Raw genomic sequence first — 27780 nt, forward strand, 5'->3', positions numbered from 1 at the left:
CCTAGTCTATAAAGTCGGGATCCCGAGAGAGCTGCAGAGCTGTGGGATTTAACGAGATGTCTGTCCTGAGGGTTCCCGTGTCATTTTCGAGCTCCCGTCCGCGTGGGAGAAACAGTGCTGAGCCAGTGTGCTGCTGTTGGAAATGAGGACACTCGGAAACCTTCGAAAATTCAGCCTTTTTTTCCCCTTAAAAGTGGTGCAGCACCTTGTGAGTAAATCTAAATCATGCTGACTCACCTAATCCAGGGTGCGTCAGCATGAATCATGCTCTTCACAGAACTTTCGAAAAGTCTGGTATGAAATCAGACGAGGAGGACCACAGAGTTCTGCTCCTTTCAGACTTCTGTATCCGTGGGCGCGTGGGAGCAGGAGAACTGGGGCTCTATTTATTCATCACCTACTCTCAGGAAACTGCTGGGGAACAGAGGCAGAGGGTGGTCAGAGGACTGACGGGTGAAAAGGCACCAACAGACGTGGTCTGCCAGCCCTGACCGAGATGCAGCTCTCCCACGAGAACTGGAAGGTCGTCTGGCCAGCAGTATTGATCTCTGACATGTTTGCATAGAAACATACAGGCCCTCCTGTCCCTAATGAGACTCCATGGTTTGTCCGTCTCCTGGCAAGCGATGTGTAGAAACCGCCGGTGCAGTGAGGGCCTGTCTCAGCCTCTCCAAAGCCAGGCTCCCAACACCTGCTCCGCACCCCACTCCCTGATCTGTCCAGCCTGAGCTGATGGTTGGAATGGACAAAACCTGTGTGGTGTTTCCTTCTTAAAACCTACTTCTTTTACTATAATTACCATAACCTTCCTTCTTTCTTTTGGCTAAATATTTGAATTATGTTTTTTAGAATATAGATTTTTATACTCTCACAAATATATACTATACATAATATAGTATGTACTATACATACATAATGTATATAGTAATATATAATATGTATTATACATAATATAGAGTATGTATAATTATATACATAATAATATATACTCTCTCAGGCTGAGAATATCACAGAACAAGGAATGGCCTGTTTTCAGATCTAGACAATGAGTCTCTATTAAATACCAAAAGGTAATTTTAGACGCTTCTGAGTAAAATCTCGAGACCAATTCTTAGGTTTAAGTGATGAAAAAAAAAATATTGTAAAAAAAACCCTGTACCTTTTTCTTAGGTTGGTTTAGCTGTTGTATACAATGGTAACTAAGAGCCATTTAGAAGAATGAAATTATTTTCTCTGTGATGAGTCCAAATCTGAGTTTACAGTGAGATTAGCAAATTTCTAGATTTGCGTGTGAAGTTGCACAGAGGTTTGGTTTGAATGTGGCCTCTTAAGTTCTTGACTCGCTCATAGGAAGTGAACGTCTTCATTTTATATTCCACTGCAAACTTTCAGCAAAATGTTTAACCAATCAATCTTGAGTTCTGAATCAAACCCAGGAGGATATTTGTGCCTTCATAAGTATTGACTTTATTCGGTTTTGAGCTCTTAGACGCATCTGTCAGCTCTTTGCTGGAACGGAACTCCTGCTGTGCTGAGCTGTGTCTGGTACAGCATTTTGTATACAATAGATGCGTAACAAATACGGTTTCAGTTGAAAGCTCGAGCATGAGTTCATAAGAAAACGTCTTCATAGTGGATCTCCTCGTGATTTCCTTGCTCAGGAATAAACGTATGTGTTCCAACTGTTCCTGCATAGGAAGCCTGACAAAATGTTTAGAACAGGGACAGTGGGAAGAGATATGAAGAAGGACTTCAAAATCTCAGCTTCTCCAACCTCAGTGTCCCCGGGTAGCTCTAAAAAGATTAGACGGAATTCTGTGGTTCTTTAGAGGAGAATTTAAGTCAGCTAAGAGAAATGCTAATCCTGTTTTCATTGACTTTTAATGATTCGTTTCTATTTACAGCTACTTTACATATTATAATAAAGACCATATTTAGAGTAAAATATATAACTAACTGTGTATATATATACATATATATATAGTTGTACTAGACTATATATAGTTGAATGGTTCGGGGGGGGGTCATCCTAAGTAACTGGAGTCTAATATGTCTAATACGGAAGGCTGTGAATCTACCACCCTCATTATTTAAATAATTACATTATTACCAGCTCACGCTCTGCTATGTAGTACCTGCATTTTATGAACCCTATTTCCTTCACCACGTGGAGTTTATCTCTAGCTCTGTAAAAATATCTCCTAACGCATCCGGAGAGAAGCTCTCCAGCCGACCCTCAGGCATCAAGCAGGCGGCAAATTCCAAGTCTGTAATGCTTAGGAAGCAGAAAGATAGTGAACGAGATGGGGGTATCCCTTTCACATCACAGCACCGATAATGCCACAAAGGAGAGAGCGATCGGCACCAGGAACTGGGAGAGAGCTCCAGATGTGATGATGTATTTGGAAAAGCGAGAAGAGTGAATAAGACGTCACGGTGAATAATGAGAGGACTTGAGAGGGAAGCTGGATGTGGCCTGAGCACACAAAACCAGTTACTTCTCTAGAGTTTAAAAATAGCACGTCAGAGGCATGACGGGAGCGAAGACAGACTGAAGTAGGTAGCCTCAGTGAGGGACTGTGTAGAGGGCTCCCACAAGTCACACGCTTAGACAGAAGGGCTCAGTGTGTGGAGTTGCCCGTCTTCCCTGAGCCACCACATGGGTCGCTTGGGGTGGTCCCTCGACAAATAACTGAAGAACGGAGGGCAGACTTAGGGCTGCTCCATCCTGCCGATCTTGATAAGGACGGAGTCCAGGCAGGAGTATCAGTGACTGCTAACATGGCTAACAGAGACACACACAGGATGCTTGTGAAGTGTTCTTGCCAAGAAAGAAAGAAGGGTGGGGAGGGAGGGAAGGAAGAGAGAAAACCTGAATATAATGGAGTTTCTTGAGCTAACTACTATGTAATAGGGACTGAGGACAGAGGAACATGATGCCAGAAACCATGAGGATGCTCTCTGCAAATCCCAGTGCACAGGAAACCATTCAGGACAAATGACCTGATCTCTGCAAATGCAAGGGTAAAAACATAGAAGCAGGTGGGTAGCCTATAGATTCAAAGACTCTAAGAGATCAAGAAGTCAGTTAAATATATGGACCTTATGTAGATCCTTAATTGTTGAAGTATAAAATCTATGAGTGAACAAATTTAATGTAAAATCTAGATATTTGATGAAGTGAAGGAATTATTGTTGATAGAAATTATGGAGTCCAAGGTACTGTGGATGGTTTTCTAAATCCTCATATCTTAGAGAACTATGCTAAAATACTTGCCAATATTTCAATGCGTGCCTAAGAATTCCTTCAGCTGAGTCCAGTGTTGAGGGGAGCAGGAAGGTGGGTAAAACAGAATTGGCCATGAGCTGATAATTCTTGAGGTTTGTTCATGGCAGGTGAGGGTTCATTTTCTTTCACTGTGAAATATGCTTAAAACTGCCCTTAATATACAATTTTAAGTAAATTGAGAATATTTTGAGATTACATAAATACCATTTGAATAAATGCTGGAATACTTCCACACCTAACCAGTGGGTTGCAAAGCCCTACGTGCTACACATCTTGACCAAAGACACAAAGGATAAAGTCATGGAAACTAATGATTTAACATTCAATAATTTTCCTAAATTTCCCACCATACACATAAAATGCAACTATGTATAATGAAATTCTTGGAGCTCAGAGTTTAGTAAATTGCATATCAACAACCTTCTGTAAGAATAGAGTGAGTTTGAAGAGAGACTACATTTGTTCAAACTTACAGCTTCTGTTGCAGAAGATAAACTTGTGATATATGATCTATCCTCAAACCAGGCTTCATGCTAAGCTGGTTTTGGCAGTGTTGTCAAGGATTTGAGACGTTTCCCTGCTTACAAACTCTTTTCTAAAAAGTGAGATTTATTGGAAAGTGGAGATGAACAGTAATTCAATGAGGCTTGAGCTAAGTGTTTAAACACTGAAAAAGCCAGATACCTTGACGTCTCAAATTTTATGAAATGAGATCATATATTTTGGCAACCTCAACCTCAAAAAAAAAAAAAAAATACCATAAAATCCTTAGTTGTGAAAACGCTGTCCTGGAAATGATACACAGATCAATCATCACCCTTCATGTGGAGTAGCCCATTTTACAGACGGGAAAATGGAGGGCTACAATCTCTGCTCTGGGACAGAGAGTCTTATTAGCAGTACTGGAAAGATATGCTTTTCTGGCTCATTTGCATCAGGGCAGTCTATGGTGCATTCATTCAACAAACATGATTTGCATATGTATGAAGTTCCAGGTCCCCATTCCATGTGCTAAGAAATGCATAGGCATTGGGGTGTGGTCTGTAGGATGCAAATGGAAGAAGGACCAATTCTAATTGGACACCGACGGAAGAAGGACAGGAAAGCCTTCAAGAGGAAAATGTTGCCATTTTGGCTCCAAGGATGGTAGGACCCATGCTGTTTTCAACATAATTAATATTCTGACAACTATTAGGTTTCAGTATTTATCCGGGGTACCTGGGTGGCTCTGTGGGTTAAGCTTCCAGCTGTTGCTCTCAGGGTTATGAGTTCAAGCCCCTCATTGGGCTCCACACCAGGCTTGGAACCTACTTTAAAAAAAATAGGTTTTAGTATTGATTCGCTTACCACTCAATCAGTTGAGCTATGAAAAAAAAATATTTTATTGTTAAGTCACCTCATGTTTAGATTCCAAAATTGTACATACATTAAATATCCAACTCAGTTTAAGAAAAATTTGAATGAGAAAATTTAGTTTCTTTACATAGCAGAACACTAGCTAGTGCTACTCAGGTGCTATAGAGAACCAGTAATTAAATAATGAGGCGCTATTTTAATGTACCTGCAATAACATTGGGTTCTAGTTTCAAAATACAGTATGCCTGGCAGTCTTCTTGGGTAGGGGTCCCGGCGGGCTCAGTTAGTGTAGCGCAAAACTCCTTCTCAAGGTCATGAGTTCAGGCCTCCCGTTGGCTGTAGACCCTATTAAAAAATACATACATACATATATACATACATAAATATAAGATAAAAGTTAAAAAAATGTCTTCAGGTAACAGTTTTTGAAAAGCTAATTTTGAGGAAATAAAAATAAAATGAGGCAGGGTAAAGCAATTTGAACTGTACATTTACTGACATTTTCCCTTCCAAACTGTATAACTTAAAAAAAAAAAAAAAGCTACCATTTTGGTGTTAAGGAAAGCAAGGCCCAGATAATTTAAGTCACAGAAGGACCCAGCACAAGACTCTGAATTCACCATGGTGCGTGGTCTCTCCCCAGTTCTGCAGGTACTTTGAAACAGACTTAAATGTGGATTATTACTATACACTTTTTAAACAGCTGCCTGATGGTGGTGTTTGTTTGTATTTCTCTTAGGACACAACATTATTTATTCTATTAAATGTAGAAATAAATAACTTAATAAATTTTACTCGACATCATTTTTTCCCCCATCGTGGAGTGTTTCAGCAAATCTTTTTACTAAGTGTAAATAAATTAGAGAAAGTAGGTGTATCTTCTTTATTACAGAATACCAGAAGGATTAAAAGAAAATGTTACAGGACATCAAAAGAAGAATGAGTGGATTCCAAAATATGCATCGGGTCACTTTAGACAGGAATGGATTGAATTCTTGTAGTCATGACTAACCTAGGAAAAGCCTACACTTACCATAGTGACTGCTCAGATCGAAAGCTCAAACGTGCTGACCAGAAATAGAACTCATGTAGTTTTCTGTAATAATCAATATGGTTATAAGCGCTCGAGCCCCCACTATGGCCCAGATGCATTTTCTGGATGATCTCCGACTCCCACGGCAACCCTCTGGGGAAGCCTTGGCCACCACCACCCTGAAGAGCCTAGTTATTCAGTCCTCTTAGCTTTGCATCTAATCCTGGGGAATGACAGCTATTTTACAAAGAACAGATATTTCAGTAGAAATTATATATTAATTACTGCTTTTAGGCCTACATTAACAAGTGAATGTGAGAAGAGAAGGCATATTGATTAAGCTGAGAGGTTGCTGAACACACGCACGCACGCACACACACACACACACACACACACACACACACACTTATTTTTTGTTGAAAAGTGATGAAAAGTAGAGTGTCCGAAGCTTTAAAATATGAGAATTTTGACCAAAAGTTATGTTTCCAACAACTGGGCATGGCTTCTCTATAAATAGAAGGATATGTATGTTTTATGGACAATGTATCATACAAAATATCTAAAAATACTTTCTTTTTCATTTGTAGTTTCCAATTCTGATATTAGTAGATTATTATACAGAAGATGGCAACCAGCTTAGCCAGTGGGGTTTCTTGTTGACTGATGCCTTCAGTTAATCCCTTAAATCCCAGAGTAGTGATTACTCCTCATTAGAGGAGAACACAAGTATGAATCAGGCCCATTGGAATGCTGAATTTATTTCATGAGCCTGTGTTGCTCTAAATAAGAGAATCAGAAAGGAAATGTTGAGAAAGTGGTTTTTGCCTGAATAAAAACAATTCTTTTTTAAAGATTTATTTATTTATTGCGAGTGTTAGCAAGGGGATGAGCAGAGGGAGGGAAACAGTCTGGAACAGACTCCTTGCAGGGAGCAGAGGGCGGAGCCCAACTGGGGGACGATCCCACGCCCCTGAGCTCCTGACCCGAAACCAAGAGCTGGGGCACTTGGCTGAAGGACCCACCCAGGTGCCCCTGAATAGAAACAATGTTGTTATGCCTGTGATATAACTATATTTGCTTAAAACCTGTTCTGCAGGTTTGATTTTGAAATTTCGAAGGGAACCCAGAGGATGTTTGTAAGGAAGTTTGCAAGGACGTGCGGTTTGTTTAGGAAAAAATCCACCGAAGAGGAGTGGAAGGGCAGGGAGATGAGAAAGGGTGAAAACCAAACAAATCCAGGGAAGACACCAAAGCAGCAGCAGGGGGGCTGGCGTGGGTGGGCGCTCGGCCGCAACCGGCTGACCAAGGCTCCCGGGGCGGGAGATGAGGCCTGGCGCAGGGTCTGCGCGGTGCCCTAAGCCTCTACTCCTACATGACATCGGAGTGCTGGCAAAGGAACCGTGGTCCCTCTATCAGGTCGAGACAGATGGTGCTAAGAGAAAGTAAATAGGCCTCCCCAAACAAGGACAGAGAGAAGAAAGGCCACTGCCATAATAGGACATTCAAAGAAGGCAAAATCAATTGGAGGATTTAAAAGCTGAAACAAATCAGAGAGGTGCCATTCCCTCACCAGCCCCTGCACCTGCTGTTTTATAGATAATGTGTCAAAACTGGGGATGATTGATCTGTTGCGGAAAGAACATAGAGCAATCTGGCGAGCCCCGAGGCATGCTTTGAAAAAGTAAGGTGGAGATTCACAGGATTGTCAGCACAGGAAAGGCCCTGAGAAGTCCTGCAGAGAAGCCCATTAACTTAGCTCACTTCAGTGTTTCTCCAGTGGGTTTCTGATTTAGTGTGGGTTTTTTGTTTGTTTGTTTATTTGTTTTTTTAGGCAGTATCAACTGAGATCTCATTGAATTAATGTTCTGCTAAACACATGCCGAAATTACAGACTGTCTGAAATCTGACATCATTCCTGCACAACCTAACAATATTCTACCAGTGCATTATATATACATATTGTATTAATTGAGACAAAATCCCTTAATGGATTGTGTATGCTCTGTGCTATGCTTTGGTGTGCTCACCATGTCTACATATTCAAATCACTTGGAAAGCTTTTAAACTGTATCAGTGTCTGGGTCTCACTCTGGCTTGATTGGTTTGGGGGCAGGTCGAGACATCAGCATTCTGTAAGAGCTCCGAGGCAATCGCTGTCTAATGCCTGGGCTTCTGCCTTCACCTGGAGTCGGCTTTCATTAACCTCCTACTTTAATTCTGTGATGTAAATGTCATGCTCTATTATATCTTTGCTTCAGAGATATTTCACTGAGTAATAAAAATAAAGGGAGAACAGTTGGTGAAAATTTACTCAAGAAATTAAGTTTGTCATTAATACAAATGATAGACCATCTGGATAAGCAATAATGTTCTGTTACTAAAGAGGGTTTCCAAGGGGTGCATCATTTTTATTATTAAACCAGTTAGCAACGGTACTTAATGTACGAAGCATGTATTTGGATCAGAGAAGGGTGCGTGCTAATTACGCAGTACTTAGGACTGTCTCATTTTCATCTGTGAATACTCACCTTCTCTTGCATCCAGGCCGCTCGGAGGAATACCCAGAGATTCAGTGGCACCCGGTTATGATTCTGATGGACGATGTCAGAAAGTAAAAACGGTTGCTTTGCAGTGAAGTCAATCATATTCTCAGTTTTCAGTGCAGATTGATGCTTCTAGATATGTAAACTAATTTGCCTGGAAACATGTCTCCCTGTGTCTTTTTCTCGTTGCGTTTAATACACACCCACGTATGCACCTGCAACACAGCAGTGAAGCCGTATCAGGAATAAGTAGGTTCTGGCCATGAGTGGGGCCATCATTTTGTTGATAGGATCCATTTTTCCCCCCATTTTCAGCCAGGTATCTGACATACCCTGATGTTTTCCTATTAGCCACGTTTACTGGCAGGTTCCAAGTTCATGTTGCAGTGCTCTTCGTAGATTTTAATTTTGGGTCCAACAGTGGGTGCTGTAAACAATATAGAATAGGGAATGGCAAACTGTTTCTGCAGAAAATTGTAATGTGCACGTTACTTCAGCATGAATTTGGAAACCATTCTACTTGGAACTGTATACGCTCCCCGTGATTTCCCTTCCCACCCAGCGTTGGTCTTCTCTGTCAAAAACACAAAAACATTCCGGTCTCAGACAGTACCAGTGTAACCAGGCTGCAAGTCAAAAACCACTCCCCAGCCTACTCAGTGTTACCCATCAAGCTGGCATTTTCCCTATGGGATTTTAATAAATGACTTCTTTTTTTCCCCCTCCAAGTACAAAGAACGTGATGTACAATACAACGTTCTGATCACCCGATGTCACAAAATGCCATCCGATGTTGCAGCTGAAAAATGTCAAGGCTTAGTAGAGAAGCTGGATGTTTTACAAATCATCTTGACCAGGAGAGTAAGAAATCGAATTGTATCCAGACGCACAGCCAGATCCATTTCCTGTTAGCCAAAGTTTGGCAGATTCTTTAGGTCTTCCTAGGGGAAAAAAAGGTGGGGGGGGTGTGTACCCTGACCCCCTTCAGCTCTTTCTAATTTTGCTGTGGCTTTGGCCACATTCCCACTTGGTGCCTCCATTTCCCTGGAAACAGTGGATCAGTTCAACGAAGCCAAGACTCAGTTCAATAAAATATTAAACAGTAACAATTGAATTGTCTGTCTGTATTATAAAAAAGCCTAAGTTGGTCAGACCAGCCACGGGTATAGGGAGATTCTCAGCTATGAGGTGCTCAAGGGCGAGAGGATTCGGGCGGGTTGTCATGGAAAGTAATTTTTGCAACAACAGACCTGCCATCCATTGTGAATATGAAATGATAAGAAAATTCTGTTCTGTGTGTTTGGAACATCCACATCCAAGTACCTTCAATGAGAGACTCTCAAACTGAGGGGCGAGATCTATGTCCTGTGATTCAGGTATTTCTTGTACACCAGAGAATCAGCCAAGGAAATTCTCATTTTGGAATGCTTCATTAGACTATAACATAGTAACCGACAGTAACATATCAGACGTTACAGAGCATCAGACATCTCCTTATTTCTCATGGCTCCCGCCTTTATCTCCTGCGCGATCCATTTCCTAAAATACATTCCATTCAGGTGCACTCTCCATAACCACTTTAAGACTACTTCTTCCGTAGAAGCTCGGACTGCTGAGGTATAGAACGTATTTATGTTTTCTTAAATGATTTAATGTATTTTTAACATCAAAAATTTTGAAAAATGACAGTGGTGTTTGTCATATAATTAAAGAGTATTTTCCAGCAGTTTCATTCCATAATGGAGTCATTCATTTTCTGTAAATATTTCACCCCAAATTTTAACAGTCTTTTATAGCATTAATTCATCTTTAATAACAAAATTACTTAGGTATTAAAGGAATGTAACAACTGGGTAGATTGGGGGACCATCTCAAAATATGATTTTTTTAAACAGAGTGAAATTATTTTTAATATTTCCATTTTTCTTCCCCAACAACAATTTTCAGACATTTCTGTTTTTTGTTTATGATGAAATGAAAGCAACAAGTAAATGTATTACTTTCCTGGTGGGGCTGCTCCTATGAACAGAGTCGACACTGTTTTGGGGAAAGGGTTTGTCTTTCCAGAATCACTTCTGGAAATTTATACTCCGGAGACTAAAGAAAGCAGGGATCTTTGTCAGCTGGTCTCACTTCGTTTTGACAGAACAAAGCAAGTGGATGAATGTGAAGCTAGACTGTAACAGTTGCAAGAAGGAAATATCTTTTTGTATGATATTTAAATAGTGAGTTCCATCTCTTTGTTTGCCGGCTGTCATGTGCTGACCTTACTTGGTTGTGTTTGCCATAACAACCAAGCAGGCATGTTAAATGTCCTACATGACGTATTGTCACCTGAAGTGACGAGGGTCATGATATTTTTATATTCAGAGAATACATGAGTGAAAGTGAGGGTTTGTGTAAGAAACTTTTGGTTTAAATATACAGAACTTCCAATTTTGCCTCTACCTCATGAATTCTGGTTGTCAAGAGGCAGAGAGGAGACGTTCTAACAACTGCTGGCCGAACTGGATAGAAGAAAGAAAATTCAAGTAATCCCAGTGACTGTGGCTGGAGTAGCAGGAGGAAGGAGATGAGGTGAAGAATGATGCTAAGTTTAAATGAATTGTCTCCAATTCTTTAGGTTTTAAAGTTAATTTCTAAGACAGCAGCAATGTGGCAGAGTTCTTATTTTAGTTTTAACTTAGATCTTATTTTGCAATAGAATGCAATAGGAAAGCTTTTTCAGTCTTAAGACATTCGTTTTATCACCAGATTTACAAAAACTTTTTTTTTTCACCTGTGAAGTCAGAGATACAAAACCAACTATGGGAGATAGGGCAATGTTAGACCATCATTTTCTGATCCGGAGCTAGTAAGAATTGCTTTTGTTTTTCTTTGTCCAGATAGGGTATTCAGATCTTATTTTTTTGAATATAGTTATTATTTAGGCATGTTGTTCGGCATACTTCTCCATCAATTATTCTCCATCTATTGCATTAGTAACAAAATATCGATGTACATGCATCACTGAGATAACTTGACTGGATGAGGTCATCTGAGCCTCTACCTTTTCAGCTCTCCAGTCATGCTTTGATCCAGGTAACTCCATGCCCACAATCCTGTCACTATGTCACCTTTTCTGTAGACATTTGAGATGTGTCTACTCACAGAACTCTGGCCCTGGTAAGACGTAAAGAATGGAACCCGGTATTACACCATCGGTCTCAGGACAAACTCTGTGTGCTGGCCAGTGCCCTGCACTGATGAGTTTCTTTCTTCCCTGAAACCTTTCCCTCTGAGACTTCATTTCTGTAGAATCCCATCAACTCCCATGCCCCCACATAGCTGGATCTATGAGAAAATGTCTCTTTCTTTCATTGCACACGTTGTTCTTCAATCATGAACAGCCCTACTCTTAAGGTGCAGGCAGCGGCACCTCTATGGAGAACTAAGGCATTCCTGGTGCTGGTCATTTACAAAAGTGGCTTGGCCTGCTGATTGGAAGCGGGAACATAAGGGGTGCTCTTATGTGTCCAAGAGAGAAACCACGAGCTCCCGGTAGAGGGACAGGAATATCTAGGAAGAGCTCCCACTTAACAGGTGTTTTAAGGACACGAGACGTGGAGAAGAATTTGGATATGTGCAAAAGAGAAACCTAGGGTGGTCCCTCTTTTCTCCGGTGACTATTTCAGTCCGTGTGATTTACAAAATCTTTGGCATTTTCATTGTCTAACTATAACACATTCATATTACACATAATCCTAGATATTGTTTCCTTTGCAGGTGTGATCCGGTTTTCTTTGAAAAGCTTTTTATCCGTTATTTTGATTTATATAAATGGTTCATCTTAAACTATTTTCAGTGAGTTACTGAATTCTAAATAGTTCTAAGCGATTTGTCAGTTTTCACCATTTGAGGTTTCACCATGGATTTTATCTGATGTAATATAGTGGCTCGCTTACACGTGGCCTGGGAGACAGAGTGAGCTCATGAAGGACGTAGGTGTAGGTGGAGAGGCCCATGAGGCAGGAGGCCACAAGCACATGGTGTCCTGGAAGACAGTGGAGGCAGCTTTCCAGGAAAGCAGAGGAATCACCGTGAGATAGTGTGGGGAGTCAAGGAAAACGAACACCAAGGGTTGAACACTGGGTTTAGGAATGCATCTGTCATTGGTGACTCCCACCAAAGTGATTCTTGTGGGAACACTGAGGGGGCAAAAGTTTATTGGAGTGGCTTCAACACTGGAGAGGAGGATCATTTGAGATAATAGGGAAAGACAACTCCTTTGAGGTTTTCTTGTTAGAAAAAAGAGCAGCAAAGTGAGAAGGTAGCCTACAGAGGAAGTAAGACTTCGTTTTTGTTAGATTTGGGGTATTTGTTTTTTAGTATTTAAAGATAATTTTTAGGATTAAGAAATAACATATTTGTTTCCAGGTGGGAAGAAAAAAGTTGACAGAGGAATATAAAATATTTTCTGATAAAAAAATTTCTACAACAGAATGCTTAAAGCAGGTATTCTTTCTGAAAGAAACCCACATTTTCTTGCCATCATGGATATATAACACAAGTGAGGAGGAAGTACATGTTTATTTTGTCCCTGGGCTTTCATGTAAACCCATCCTTTATCCTCAGTTGTTGACAAAGCCCTGATATAATTTCTTTTTGGAAATGTTTTTTTACTCAACTATATTTTCAACCCCAATGTTGTAATTATCCTTCTTGTTTGTGAGTTAATGTTGTAATTATACTTCTTGTTTTTAACATACTCACTTTAAATTGAGTAATCAGACAAAATGAAGTCAACAGTATCAGGTGAAACTCTTCTCTTTGACTTCTCAAGCAATACTGTAGTGCTTTATCTCAATAGACTAATTGGTGTGGAAGGTTCTTGAGTCAATATGTCGCCCATCTGAAATGGTCATAGAACGAGTGGATCTGCATGGCCATAATTACCTTGTGAAATGTTTTTCTTTCTCCCCTGCAATAGCTTTGTGTCAACATGACCAATGAGAAGATGCACCACTACATCAATGAAGTGCTTTTTCTACATGAGCAAACAGAATGTGTACAAGAGGGAGTTACCATGGAAACAGCTTATTCTCCTGGGAACCAGACTGGAGTTTTGGATTTTTTTTTCCAGGTATTCATATAATATAATTAGATACTTTACAGGATTTAAATATACTGGAGACAAAGAATTTCCTTTCAAGAGGCCTTCATTGTGAGATGGCTTTATATCTGAGACTTCACTGTATTAATTTTTTCAGAAATTAATTTTTTTCAGAATTGATTTGGGAGCACAAAGTACCCTTTTCCTGCAGGGACATTTGAAGGATCATCAATTCATTGGAAGGGACTAGAAATACCAGATCATTTTGTTATAAAAATATTCAACATTGGTTATGTCAATAAAACTCCCCCTTTGGCACTGTTACAAATGCTCAATGTACAAAATTAATATTTTATAAAACAATACTAAGACTAACAAGCTCATAGAACAAATTCAACAAGATCTTTTTAATTTATCTTTGAAGTTTGTAAATTGAAATATGGAAAAACATTGGCAGAAAAATATGTTTATGTACAAATAATCTTAGGATCTCTGCCAATGTCAATCTTTACCTTTTTTTATTTCTACCTTATAATGCAAAAAACTTTGCCTCATATCTCTATCATAAAAACAAAAATCTGCCACACAAACAGCAATCCCTCTGAACTAATGTATGAAGACATGGTATACATGTATTGATACTATCTCTGAAACACTTGGGCATTGTTTAAAACTGATACTTTTCAGCCACTGGAGAAATAGACTGTAATTTTCCACCCTTTATTTCTATAGATGAAGACTTGTCAATTTACTTTATACCTTTACCAAGTATGTGAAATATTCTTGTTCTTCTTACAAACTTGTCAACCTTCTTTATTTTAATGACAGAAGAAGCCGTCTTCCTCCAGAAAGCCATCCCTCATCATGACACACATGGTATATAACTTCTTTATACAAGGTTTGAAAATATCTTCAAACCAACAGCAGTACATAGTGAACTGTGTATGGGAAACCTCAGAAACCTGCTGCCCTCATTCTCGCTGGCTGCTGTATCCTTGACTGCTAACCACTGGCCAGCCAAATGATGTTCTTTCTATGTCTTCAATGGCCATGACGTTCTTTCTTTGTCTTTGATGGTCATGATGTTCTATGTCTTTGATGGCTGTGAAGTTCTTTCTCTGTCTTTGATGGCCATGACATTCTTTCTGTCTCTTTGATGGCCATGATGTTCTTTCTCTCTCTTCGATGGCCATCCTTGAGATTTCACCATGGAGTCATGATTATCTCAGTAGCAGGACCCTCATCAGAATGAGTTTGAAATGAGAGTGGGTGTTTCCCACTGTTGCTTCTCTTTGATACCCATAAAAATGAAAAGATGTACCAAGTATAGGGTGAAGCTTGAGTATTTACCTACAAATCTGCAAGTCTGTGTACCTGACAGACATACCCTATAATACAAAGAAAGCATATTGTTTCCTTCCTAGTACCTATAATCCACTACTGCTCACAAACATCTGTGATTTTTACTTAAGCCACATTCATATTTCAACAAATATGTATTAGTCTTATGTCCATGAATGGAGGGCGTGGATCTAGATTCTTACCTGACTCTCCGTGTGTCTAGTGCACTTAGTTACCCTGTTGGTCCTCAATGCTTTCTGCTGTCAAGGCGAAATGACATACATTTTGTAGAACAGTCTCTCCTAAACCCTCACTTCTGAAGGAATTGGACGCCATTTTTTATGACTTCTCCATGTTCTATTTTCCTCTTCAGACATGTCAGCAAGTTTCCAACTCTTTAAGTTTCATTACTACCATTCTTTGTTTTTATATCAAACATCCAGAAACATAATACATACAAATTTTAAAACTTTTGGAGACAATACAAATTATAGTGTTTTAAAAAAAAAAATTTTGAGTTACTGAAACACCCATTAAAGCTCTAAATTCGAGCCTCTTAAGAGGTGACAGCCCCCCAAACATGGATGCATTTGCAATGTCCTTGACCAGCCCATTCACCCTTCCACTGCATGTCTGTGTGTGCCCGTGTGTGTGTGTGTGAGGGACTAATTGCAACAGTATCTGGAGGAGTGTCATGGTCTGATGCTCAAAGGCATGGGTAAAGGAGCAACTGCTGATCTGCTGTATCAACAGCTTACTCTTCAGCAAATAGGTTGCTACACACTGAAATGAAGAATCTGTTCTTTCAGCACTTCCCAGGCAAGACCAGCCCTCTTCCAGCTCCTCACTGAATTTTCTTTTAGGGCCTCTCTCCATCCATTGTGGGTACCTACGCTTCGTTTTTTTACGTCTGACTCTTTATAGGGTCCTTTGTTATCTGAGATTGTACCATCCAGTGGACTTCCTTCTCCACATCCCTTTATCAGATACATTTCTGTGACGGTAACACAAGTCTCTGGAGGTGTTAGTGACCGAGGTCATTTGCTGAGGTGGGTCAACTTGCTTCTGCTGAGGTGGAAAAGCTTGCTTCTTATAGGCCTACCCAGTTCCTTCCTCGTGCTCCTTCCCCCTTTATCCACCCATCTTCTCCTTCCTTCCCAGGGAGGCTGTCTGCTCATTCCAGAGGTGCTCCTTTAGATGCCAAATGTCTCCCAAAGGGCTCCCCCGGTACGTGAGCCCCCACCAGGCATAAGTCCTTCCCCTGGCCGCCATTTTCAACCTTTCTTCTCTACGGGTGGCACTGGAAGGATCTCAACATTTACAGCCCTGAGACAACTGTATCTAGTCTGCATTTTCTTTACCATGAGCAGGAAACCCGAAAGGCCTAAAACAACTGAAGTATTTCAGCCACAGAGAGACAACTTTCTACTTGCCAAACGAATAAGATGAAAGGCCTGTGGTGGTGGGTTTGGTGACCTCGGAGCAAAATGCAAACTGAGTCACCAGAGGGGTCAATATGTCTCTTCACCTCCTGAGGAGAATTATTTTATGGTATTCACACTTCCAAAAGCACACTGGGTTGATGCGAAGAATTCAGCTATATGACAGAATGAGGTAAATAAATAACATAAATTACCTGATTTTTGAAGGTAGTTTTGACATGTCAACAGAAGAACTTTTCTAGGGAAGAAAAGATACACAGCAGTGCGTCAACGTTATTCACCTGGCGCGTAAACCGGGTGGGCGCCGTGGTGTTCTCCATGCGGGGAGCGAACTGTCAGGGCAAACTGAGAAGTTCTTTCAAGCCGCATTTTCCTTCACATGAGATTAATTTTAAGTGGTTGCTTATATATGACTTTAGGTTCTGTGTTTGACAGCTATAAATGAGCTGACTTCCAATTTGGATTTTATAAGTGATAGCTTCCAACTGTATTTCTTCTAGTTCCTAATATTGGAATATTATAGTCTCTTCTACTTCCAGTTCAGTAGGGTCTTTCTACAATTTTTATGACTCAGCATGATTGTAAGTTCTGTTTTTGGAGAAGTGACTTGACCCGTCATAACTATAAAGAGTTTGATATGGGTTAGAGGTCAAGAAAAATTATACTTCTCCTTTAGTTGGAAATTCCATTTTTCTTTTTGAGATGAGAATATACTTTTTTAATAACTCCAGCATTTGAATGACATTAAAACACACTCTTTAATTTATTTACTCACTATCAATTATTAATCAACTGATACTTTTGGGGTCTACATTACATCAGAGTTTTGCTAGGTGTTGGGGATACAGTAGTGTCAAACACAGATGTGTATTAAAAGTAGACTGATTCATTTTTTGAGTGCTTATGTGAAGATAGTGAAAATGCAAATGAACATACATGTACAATAATAACAAAACCATCAAACTGAGTAATGGAAGAAAAAATACTATCTCTTTTTGATTTTCAGAAACCATCTGGATTTCTCTCTTTATTGGATGAAGAAAGTCAGATGATTTGGTCAATGGAACCAAATCTTCCCAAAAAGCTACAAAGTCTCCTTGAATCATCAAACACAAATGCAGTCTATTCACCCATGAAGGATGGGAACGGGAACATGGCGCTCAAAGACCAGGGCACGGCCTTCACCACTATGCACTATGCAGGAAGGGTAAGTTGGACGAGCAACGTGGTATGGCATGTACGCTGAGGGACCAAACCTCTTCAGGACAAGCTTTCAAGTTTCAGATATTTTAGAGTTGATTATTTCAATGAATAGAAGTTGGGTGAAGAACCCACACCATATTACTTTCCTAAGCTCTTTTAATTCAACCTGAGAAGAACTTTGCATCTTCAGAATGTGAGTGATGAAACAGGTGGTCAAATCCTTCCATAATGTTCCCCAGATTATAACATCATCTGAGCAAGAGGGCCTTGGCTTTAACAAAGACAGCTCTGCTCTGAATTTCGGGATCCTTTCATTAGCCAAAGAGGTATTGGTCTTCTGACTTGACTTGCCTTCAGTGTCGTTTTTAGTATTACATTATTTTTCTTAGAGCATGTCAACCTGAGTAAAGAGAGCTACTCTCTACCCTCTCTCAGTTCCCTAAACAGCTTAGTAAAACGTGCTTCTTCCTTAAACACCTTCAAGGACCTCCTCTTAACTGTCTATAAAAACCTCACACCCCTTAGGCCAGCTAATGTCCTATGTTCTCTGAGCTGATGCCAGTCATTTTAGCCGTGACTTCTGTGTCACACACCCCCCGGGGCAAAACCCACACCCTCCGGGCTTCCACTCCTCCTAATCAAGCTTGAAATACCCTCCTCTTCTTCACGAGGTCCCATCGTCACCAACTTTTGATGCTCGAATCCCCATTCCACTTACCTTCCATCCAGGCCCATCTGCGGTGACCACCGCCCACCTTTGAATCTGTGGCCCCTGGGTTGCCCCCCTCGGCCCTGAGCAGCGGTTACCTATCAGAGGGCAAAGCCTCCAGTCCACGTATTCCAGGTCGTTTCAGTCCATGTTCACTGAGACTCTACTGGATGCCAAGTCCGAGCATTAGCGAAAAAAAGATGGAGAAGCCATATTTCTTGTCCTCAAGACCTCACTGTCGACAAGTAAGGAAAAGGCAAATTAACAAATAATTATGATGTACTTTGCTTATAGTAATGTAGGTAACATTAACAAAGTTCTGCATTACCTGGAGAACGAAGTCATCATTTGGCTCCCAAAGAAAGTGTAGAAATGTTTTCTGGAGGAGGTCAGGTGTGGCTGAGGCCTCTGGGGATGAGCTAGAGCTCAGGAAGGATAAAAGGAAGGAGCATTCTGGTGGAGACATGGACGTTTGAATGGCATCGCCAACCCCCAGGACTCCATTGCATGGGACAGAATCCACTTTAGTTGTTCATCTGGAAAATAATTTGGTATAGGGAAATACTTACCAGGAGACCCTATGTTGAACATTCAGGAATGACTCAAAAGCACACCACAGAATGGGGCTTCCAACATACCTGTGGCCTTGTCTTTGATCTGGAAGCTTCCAGCCAGATGGAGAAGCTGCTGCTCCAGGCAGTGACTCTCAGTTCCTGCCACCCACCGCTGACACCAGGAATGTGCCCCTCCCTGGTCTTCAGCATGGAGAGGCCAGTGAGCCAGTGACCAGGCCGGGAGGTCTCCATTGCCAGAGAAGTCAAAGCGTCTTCATGACATGCTTATGAGACATGCAAGAGACGCAGCAGAAGCTCCCCCACGCCTACCTTCAGGATCCTGAGCAGGAGTGCCAGACGGGTGGAAGCTGAAGAGCATCAGATGCGAGCGGCAAGGAGGCCTGGGAATGTTTCCACCTTCTGATGAGCGGTGCGAGAAGGCGGCTGTTCCTGAGAGCGCCGTGGGCCCTTCTGCCATGTCCACCCACCCTGTATTTGGGAAATGGTACAAGAAGTACAGTTAAGTCTCTAGAGATTGGCTGGAGATAAGTCTTAAAAAAAAAAAAAGCTTTTTGGACCAAAGCATGAATAAATATACATGGACTAGTCAGGGCTTTGTCCTCTTGACGGAGTGAACTCCCCACGCGTTTTCAGGCAGTGCGGGGGATGAAGTAAGGAAGACAGGGGACACGGTAGAGGATGGATTGGGGGAAAGTGGAAGGGGGCTCTGGGAACACGCAAAAGAGAACCCTTTGGGCCACAGCAGAAGATCGCAAGGTGGCGTGTTCTCGAGACGAGGCTGCCGTGCTGACAGACGGCATGTCCCGAGGAGAGGAGGAACCGCAGCTTGAAATGACAGGAGTCTCTCTCTCCACCACGGACGGAGGGTGCCAGCACCAGCCACTAGAGGAATCCTGGAGAAGAGGCAGTCTGGACGGAAAGACAATCAGTGTAGATGTTTTGATTTTGAGATTTTTAACAGAAACTTCAATAGGATATGACAAATAAAAGGGTTTTTTTTTTTTAGAAACATAGGCATATTTGTGGAAATGTGTGTCTTGATCATTTCCCTCATGAAGAGCATGGAGAAGACGGAGAAAAGGAGTAGGAGAGACAATCATGAAAACCAAGAGAAAAGAAGGAAGAAGGGGGTCCCCAGGAGATACACCCCAGGGCCAGGAGCATCCTGGGGGATCCTGTGGTACCACGGCGCCGTGGGATGGGCTGAGCCATGAATCGCTGTGCAGAGGGCCTCCGTGTCAGATTTTACACACACACACTCTGGGCCCGTTATTAACTTATCCACTACCTTTTATATAGGAGAGATTCAGCATTTAAATTTTTTTATAATGTAGCCAACCTTCTAGTCCTGTATTCACATTTTTAAATCTATATTTTCCTTATATTGAGCAGTTATGAGTTCATAGGATTTAGTTGAAATATTACAGTAAAACATAAGTAGTGATTTTAGAAAACGACTTCCCTATTTTCCTTTAAGTTTCATGGAAGCTGTCTTCAGACCATCTCTACCTGACCCGCCTCACAAGTCTGTTTGTATCGAATCTTGGAGACGTGTCAGGTTGTTCAATAAATGCTAATTGCATTAAACAGAATGGGACCAAGCTTTGGAATAATGTTTTGTTTGTTAATTATTTTCTGTTTGCTTCTAAAAATTATTCCACAGCCACTTAATAGAATTTCAATTTCAGTTTTTGTTGTTTTTTCTGTTGTTGTTTAATTTGGGTAAGATCAGTGAACAGTGTGAATAAATACAATTATTTCCTGAGCTCTGATAGCAGGAAAGCAGAGTAGAGCCTGTCCATTGATTAGCTGCCACAGAGCCAAGTCCCATGGAATTATGAATTTTTCTCTAAAAGTGCCTTTATGTTTTAAGCAGGATTTTCCATAATTGGAGTCAATTTTGTGGTTTTAGAAAAATCTTTCGTTTCCCTGAGATCTGCTAATGAGTCTTAGCCCAAGGACTCCCGAAGGACTCATTCACATGTTACAGTATAGATTATATGTAATTTGTGGCAATATGTCAAGCCATATGCCTTTCTAATATGAGATGTAGCTGCATATATTTAATCTTGAGCTACTGCATTTTCAAGGAAAGCAGCATATTCTGCATTTGATAAACCAAGACACAGAGCAGACAGCCAGTTGGTTTAGCAACAGCACGCACGATCTCTCGGACCGTCGTCTGAGCATTCCTGCGGGGCTCTTTGGTGATAAAGCTGGTCCCAGAGAAGAAGCTCAGTGGCTCTCGGGTTCCTGGGCTGCTTTGCGTCCTCTTCTTTGGCCAGATGGATGGGCTGGAATGTCGCTCAGATCACCCCGGCTCTTCTGTGATGGGGTTACCTGGTTTTGTGAGGGAAAACTCCCCTCTCCTGGGAAGGCTGACCACTGTGGCTGGTGATGATGCTGACCTCCAGCCCCCCAAGGAGGGACCGTTCTGCTCTGACTACAAGACCCCGCCGTGCTTCTGAATCTGGTTTGGAGCAGAGGCTCCTAGGTCCTTTTAGAAATGTTTAAGCAACATTATTTGAATTATAGCTGAAGATCTTTCCTAAACACCTTTGAATTTTTCATTACTCATAGGAGCCTGGTGTATTTTCCAATCTCCATTACAGAAATATTTTAAAGTAAATGGGGGAGAGGCTGTGCATGAAATATTAACAAGGTCTCGTTAATGAGCACGGATGTGGATTAAAGAAGGCTGAAGGGTTTTGGTTGTTTTTATTTGTTTTAGCAAATTTTAAATCATATATGGATTAGCTGTTTTAGGAATTGCTCTTAAACTTCCAGTGGTGATTTAAGTGATGGGTACACATTAAATCCAGAAGTGTGTCTAATTTTACTGGCTTTTAAAATTAAGAATCTTGAAAGAAAGAAGAATTATGATTTAGAAAAAGACATTGGCTCCCAGGAAATCTGAATTTCCATCAAGGTGGTTCTGAGCTGACTCTAATAGGAAATAGTACTTGGAAGGTCCTAAATTTTAATGTGAGCAAAGTGAATAGATTAGGAGATACGAAAGTGATCAGAAGTAATAAAAATGAAATTAATGAAAATACAGGTCAGAGTAATGGTTACAAAATATATGATGCTCGCCTATCTGACCCGTCGTCTGCTCATAAGGTCTGTGTTTGAAAATTGTTTATTGCGATCGTTTGTTGTGACACAAAATGATGCTCTTTGGATCCGATGAGTGTCCTGTATGACTGGCCTGGTTTATACAAATCAAGTTGGTGATATTGTTCTTGCCTGAGATCCTGTGTCTATGTTTCAGCCTCGTTCTCTCCCCAAACCCTTAAATGTTGCAGTGGACTGAATGGTGGCCCCCAAAAAAGGTATGGCCACGTGCTCACCCCTCGACCCTCAGAATGGAATCTTATGTGGAAAGGGGTCTTTGCTTACGTAATAAAGTCCAGGATCTCGAGGTGAGGAGATCACCCTGGATGATCGGGGGGTGCTCTAAATCCAAGGGCAAGTGCCCTTCTGAGAAGGAAGCAGAGGGAGATTCACGAGATAAAGGGAGACCACACAAGCAAGGAGGCAGGAACAGGAGAGATGCAGCCACGGGCAAGGTGTTCCAGGGCCCCCAGGAGCTAGAAAAAGGCAGGAAGGCATGTCCTCTAGAGCCTCCGGGTGCATAAAGATATGCCCGATGTCCGAGTTCTGGCCTCCAGAACTGTGAAAGAACAAAATTCTCTTGTTCTGGGCCAGCCGTTTGCGGTCATTTGTTGCAACAACCCTCCGGAAGTAATACACGTGTCCACTGGGTCGGCATTCACAGATCAGGAGAGACGGGAGTGGTTTTAACTCATAACATTATGGAATTTCTTTACCTCTTTTGATTCGTTCGAAAGGGACCCTGACATTTCTCCACCTCTATTGGTTTTCTTCACCCGAAATACCATTTTTCTGTCTTTCCAGACCTTCGCCATCTTAGGAGTAGCTTCTTGGCCTAATCCACATCTCACTGAGCTCTCCCTTCCCTCATCAGTAGTGGTGTCTGGCGCTGGCGTGGCCTTTTCCGGTTCACCAAGTGCTTTCTGAGGCCTCGTGTACAAACGCTGCCGTGTCAGTGTTCCAGTCAAGTCGGCCTTCGGGAAGCTCAGCGGTCCGTCAGAGACGGCACAGCTAGCCCGAGTCTCCTGGGGGTGACTTAACCAGGTTCCAGCCGCGCCGCTGGAAATAGCAGAAATTTATCCCCACATTTCCAGAGGCCAGAATCCAAAATCAGGTGTCAGCAGGGTTGGCTCGTTGAGCGGAGTCTGAGAAAATCTGTCCCAAGCTTCTCCCCCAGCTTCCGGTGGTTGCCAGCTGTCCACGACGTTCGGCTTGTAGACACGACTCCCGACCTCTGTTTCTGTCTTCACAGCTCTCTGTCCCCTCCTCTTCTTGGAAGACATCCAGTTGAATTCGGACCCTCCCTCTCCCCTGTGACCTCATCTTACTCATATCATGACATCTTTGAAAGATCTTATTTCCAAACTAGGTCACATTCTGTGGTTCTGGGTGGACATGGAATTGAGGGTACGCTACTGAGCCCACCACAGGGTAATAGGTCACAATACCGTATTTCACTTTCCCTTCCGAGGACCACATATTTCCCATCTCCACCGTGTCGGGTGTGAAGTTCTTCAAGCGTTTGTTGTCTGCAGTCATAGAATCCTCGTGGTACGGCAGGGAGGCTCTTCCTCGTCGGGACGTTGAGGGGGACACTGACCTTCAGTGGCCACATGCGTGAAGTTTGCAATTCAGGAGAATATATTGTGAACCTCATGAACTTGTTCTGAAGGTCACAATTGGCAAGAAATCACGTCACATCTGAGTCTCTTGAGATGTTCCATCAAACATGAGTCATCTTTCCCCCAACAATAGCTGAAGGTCTGTCTGTGCAGAAGTACCACTGTCCTTGGCAGGATTTTGAACTCACTGATAACAAGTAGTGACGACTGAAAAATATTTCAGGGATCATCTACCAACTGGCCATATTTTTAGGTGAGCACATTAAGGGCCCAATTGACTTGCTTGAATTGTTAGTGATAAAATGCCCTTCATTACTTAAAAAATAGGTTTGTTAATCTTTGTATCTTATTACTGCGCCCCATGCCTGAAGCAAAGCTCTGTAAGTCACATTAGAATGTTTATTTTTATTTCTCATAATTAACGTCACTTCAGCAGGTGATGAGGAAATGTAACCACCGAAGTTATATTACAGTATTTTCTTGCTATCATGCTTGGAAAACTTGAGTGGAAGCTGCAGAAATAGAGGTATTTTTCTATCTGTGAGAATTGTAATAATAGAAGAAAAAACATTTACATAATGTTTTAACTTATGTTAATGTTTCTCACTGAATATACAGGTTGTTTTCATGTTAAGTAGCTCTACCTTGATCTAAGAGAATTTTTGTGAAAAATTATGTTCTTTGCCATTTAGTTTTATGACTACTATTTTAATGGTGCAAAGAGGTGTGTGGAATTTTACTGCAGATTTTAGAAGATCCTTTCCATTACGGTTTGCCTCAAGGAAATGAAAGCATTCTCTGCAATTTCCATACTACATATTCTGAAACGTAATTTTATGACAGTTTGAAAATGTAGAGCCTCTTTGTATAATGTGCTTTAGAGATGTCTTTCTGTGGGTGGATTTTGATCGTTTTCACCAGGATTCCTTTCTCCAACCCCTAAACCACATCCCCGCAGAGCACTCTGTAATCCCAGACACGTAGGCCTTGGTCATTAGTGTCCCTGTCCCTGATGTCCCCACACACTTATGAGGACCGTATTACTAAAACATCACTGATAGAAACCATGTGGGGGAAGAATGATGTTACTGATTTGTGGCCCGTCTATAAAACATCTGATTTTCCCCCTCCTCCTTGAATAAGATCTACCCCTGTTGCTGGAGGAACTAAGTTGGAAATATATCGTTTGAGATTGGTGCTGTTACTCAGATCTGAGAAGCAGAGGCGTTACCATGGATTCTGGGTGATGCCCTGATGCCAGCAAGCCTCTTTGCCCCTCGGACGTGTTTACATTACGCGTGTGCAGGGGAAATGGTGGCTTGTTCAATTTCCCCAGTTCTATTTGCCCCAGAAACGCCTTGTAGCTTGTCGACTGGCCTTCACCCCGGAAACCTGTGGGAGACACGATGTGCCCAAGAAGACTCAGAAAGTGAACCTTTAAATCAAAAGAAAAAGGAGATGAACTAATCAATAAGGAGCCTTTCATTTATTTCTCTTTCTTTTCTCCAGGCAGAATCCCCAGACATAACAATGAAATCTGTCTGGTCTAAGCCAAATGGATACCATTAAAGGTTATTTGACAAAGATATCTTGACCCACACAGAATGAGTTTAATTTACATCCATATTTGCTGACTTCTTGGGCAGACTCCTAGAAAAATAAAAATTAACTCCACCCAGGCCCCTGGTGCTCTGTTGTTCTATCAATTTTGCCTCTGGTGTAAATTTCTGTGGGAGACCTGATAAACGTTTCCTCATTCGGGGTTTTGCTTGGAAAAGAAAATGCAGGCTCTCATTCAGGGAATCTCACTGTTTCTTCAGGGATTTAATAGGTTCTGTTATCTTCGGGGACTGACAGAAAGTTGTAAATAAGGAACTTTGGGTTTCCTAGAATATTGATACCTTGTTAGTTGATTGGTTTTTTTTTTTCCCTTTAAAGGAACCAGTGAGGCATATTCATAAATTTCAGACATGGCAATTTCAAGGAAATGTCTATATTCAGATGTTAGGTAAGGACACTTATAATAATGCTGTGTGTGCTCCTAACTTTCTTTGTTTATCAGTATTTGTAACGTAAAGTGAATGAGAATGAAAGCAAGCAATAATGTTAGATACAATCGCTTAATAGAAAAGTAAAAAGTAGAAGCTTCTACCTATAAATATTGATGGCGGCAGAGGGATCAATTTACGACTACTCTTGAAATTGAAACTCTTTTTAGCAAACCTCAGACAGAAAGCTGAAACCATGCATGAAGAATTACCAGACTCATTTGTATTTGCCTGAAAAGGATCTTTCATTTCTTTTCCTAAAATCCAGTTTTTACCTACATTCCGATGCGATGTGTCGCAGTCAAGAGGAGATTCCAAAGTTTAGAGTTGTTCTCACCTGGTGATCCCAACCACCTCTTTTCTAGAGATCATATTTGCCCCACATGAAAGGGATGATAAATTTGATAAGTGAATTTACTTCCATTCCACAAATACCGATGTTTCCCAGGAGAGTATTTTATGTCTCCTGCTGGGACTTTATATGCCCTCAAGAGTCCCTCTCCTGCATGACATGAGCCCCGAAACGCCTCTCTGTGTCTGTGGGCTTCGCGCCTGCACATGTGCGTGTTAAGACCTCTCCTTGGCCAGCGTCTCTGGCTCTTGGCAGATCCAGAAGCGAACCGCCTTCAGTTCCCAAACCACCTCCCACGCTCTCTCTCCCCCTCATCTCCCTTCAAAAAAAAGTAAAGCAGTGAAACCGATTTCCCGTATTTGTCCCACTTTTCAACTCAGGGTAAAATCAGAAACCCAGTTAATTGCCAAATACCAGCCCCTCTCCCCTCCCTACTCCTGAATCCGAATGCTCCCTTCTTGCCCCGGGACCCTCGTTCCTGGCCCCTCGCTCACGGCTCTTGACGCCGACTGGCTCTAGTTACCAATTAAGGAATGAATGAACAGTTTTACTTAAAAGTGTAGGAGCTGCCTCTGCTCTCTTGGTCTTTCTGTTTCCCCAGTGACACTGCTCAAAGTTAAAGGTAATTATCCTGTCCCGCTTGCTAACCACGGACACGCTCCTGGCCACACCGGCTGCTGTCCTCGTCAGCGGCTCATCAATGCTCTTTTAAGCAATTTCGCTACTGACCCCTGTCTCCCCGGTAGCAGAGTGAAATCCCCTCTCCCTTCTGGAGACCAGATCCTCCAGACCGTTCCTGCACTCTCGTTCTTCATGTACCTGAGAGCTGAACAAGCAACTCTGGGGATGTAATCAGATTCGGTTTTATTTTTGGCTCACGCTGCTTTTTAAAATGTGTTCCTCAGAGACAGTCCTTTCCTTGGAACCAGCTAAAAACGCAGGCAGCTCCAGTGATATTTCTGGTCTCTGTCCAGTAATAGGACGTCCTTCCCTGGCTTTCTCTGGTGCTCACAGACTCAATTCCATAATAAAGAAATTCTAGTCCTTGTTAATAATCGTCATTACAAATGTACCTGAAAGGTGAGGCCCCTCCTGCCTCCGCCACAGAGGATGTTCTCTGTACAGCGACCTCGGGGGTCCTGTTTTCTCTCTTTTCTTGAGCTGCGTGGTCTCACTGTGCCTCAGTGGTTTCCCACAAACAATGCCTTTCAGCGTCCAGGGCTCGCTCTGTCTAAGGGCTCTCGTGTGTCACTGAGACACCCCACCCCTGCCTGCCCTGACCCTTTGGGCTGGCTGCCCCCCATGGCCCTGGCAGCCGGGTTCATTCGCACAGACTCTCTGCACTGGGCTCCTTCCCTGCCAGCCCTGCCTCCCGCCCTGTTGGCAAGGATGTCACAGAACTCGGACTTAGGGACCACTTAAGGGAACCTCCCCATGGCCTTTGTAGATCATGGGGAACCTGAGCTGTTCTGTGCTCTGCTCAGAAGCTGACAGGGGCGTCAGCACGGGCTGTGCCTGTCCCCTGTCCCCGTCACCTGCCCACATCTGAGTTTGTGCTTCTTGGTGGAGTTAAACACCAGCTTGCCGTCGCCCTGAGTGGTGGGGCGATGTCAACATACGAGAGGGGTCCCATGAAGCCCCCTTCCCACTGGCTCAGTGGGTGCGCGAGAGAGGCTGTGGAAAAGCATTTATGGCCACATTTGCATATCGTGTACCGGAACTAGGCACGGGAGAAGTAGACCTACAGAGGTGGACATTGACAGAGAAACCAGTTTCAGTAGATGAAGTAAACACACGCACACCCCGTGCTGCCGGAAGCTCTGTGTTACCATCCAGGAGATCCTAAAATGCCATTTATTATTTGACAGAGAGAGAGAGAGCACGCACGCACAAGCAGGGGGAGCAGCAGGAAGAGAGACAGGGAGAAGCAGACTTCCTGCTGAGCAGGGAGCCTGATGTGGGCTCGATCCCGGGACCCCGGGATCATGGCCTGAGCTGAAGGCAGACGCTTCACTGACTGAGCTATCCAGACGCCCCCGAAGGTGGCTTCCTTGTAGAAAC

At 42.2% G+C, this 27780-nt stretch overlaps 1 protein-coding gene across 4 annotated transcripts in view; it reads left to right on the forward strand.

Moving 5' to 3' along the window:
• The window catches only part of MYO16 (myosin XVI), a 596952-nt gene that overhangs the window by 415344 nt on the left and 153828 nt on the right, over nucleotides 1-27780 (forward strand). For all 4 annotated transcript variants that reach the window (XM_045978501.1, XM_045978500.1, XM_045978499.1 and 1 more), the window contains exons 22-23: nucleotides 13191-13343; nucleotides 17103-17303. In XM_045978501.1, coding sequence (XP_045834457.1) covers nucleotides 13191-13343; nucleotides 17103-17303 — 354 coding nt within the window. The remainder of the gene's footprint in view (nucleotides 1-13190; nucleotides 13344-17102; nucleotides 17304-27780) is intronic.

This window comes from Meles meles, chromosome 14 (assembly GCF_922984935.1).
Source record: "Meles meles chromosome 14, mMelMel3.1 paternal haplotype, whole genome shotgun sequence".
Classification (NCBI taxonomy): domain Eukaryota; kingdom Metazoa; phylum Chordata; class Mammalia; order Carnivora; family Mustelidae; genus Meles; species Meles meles.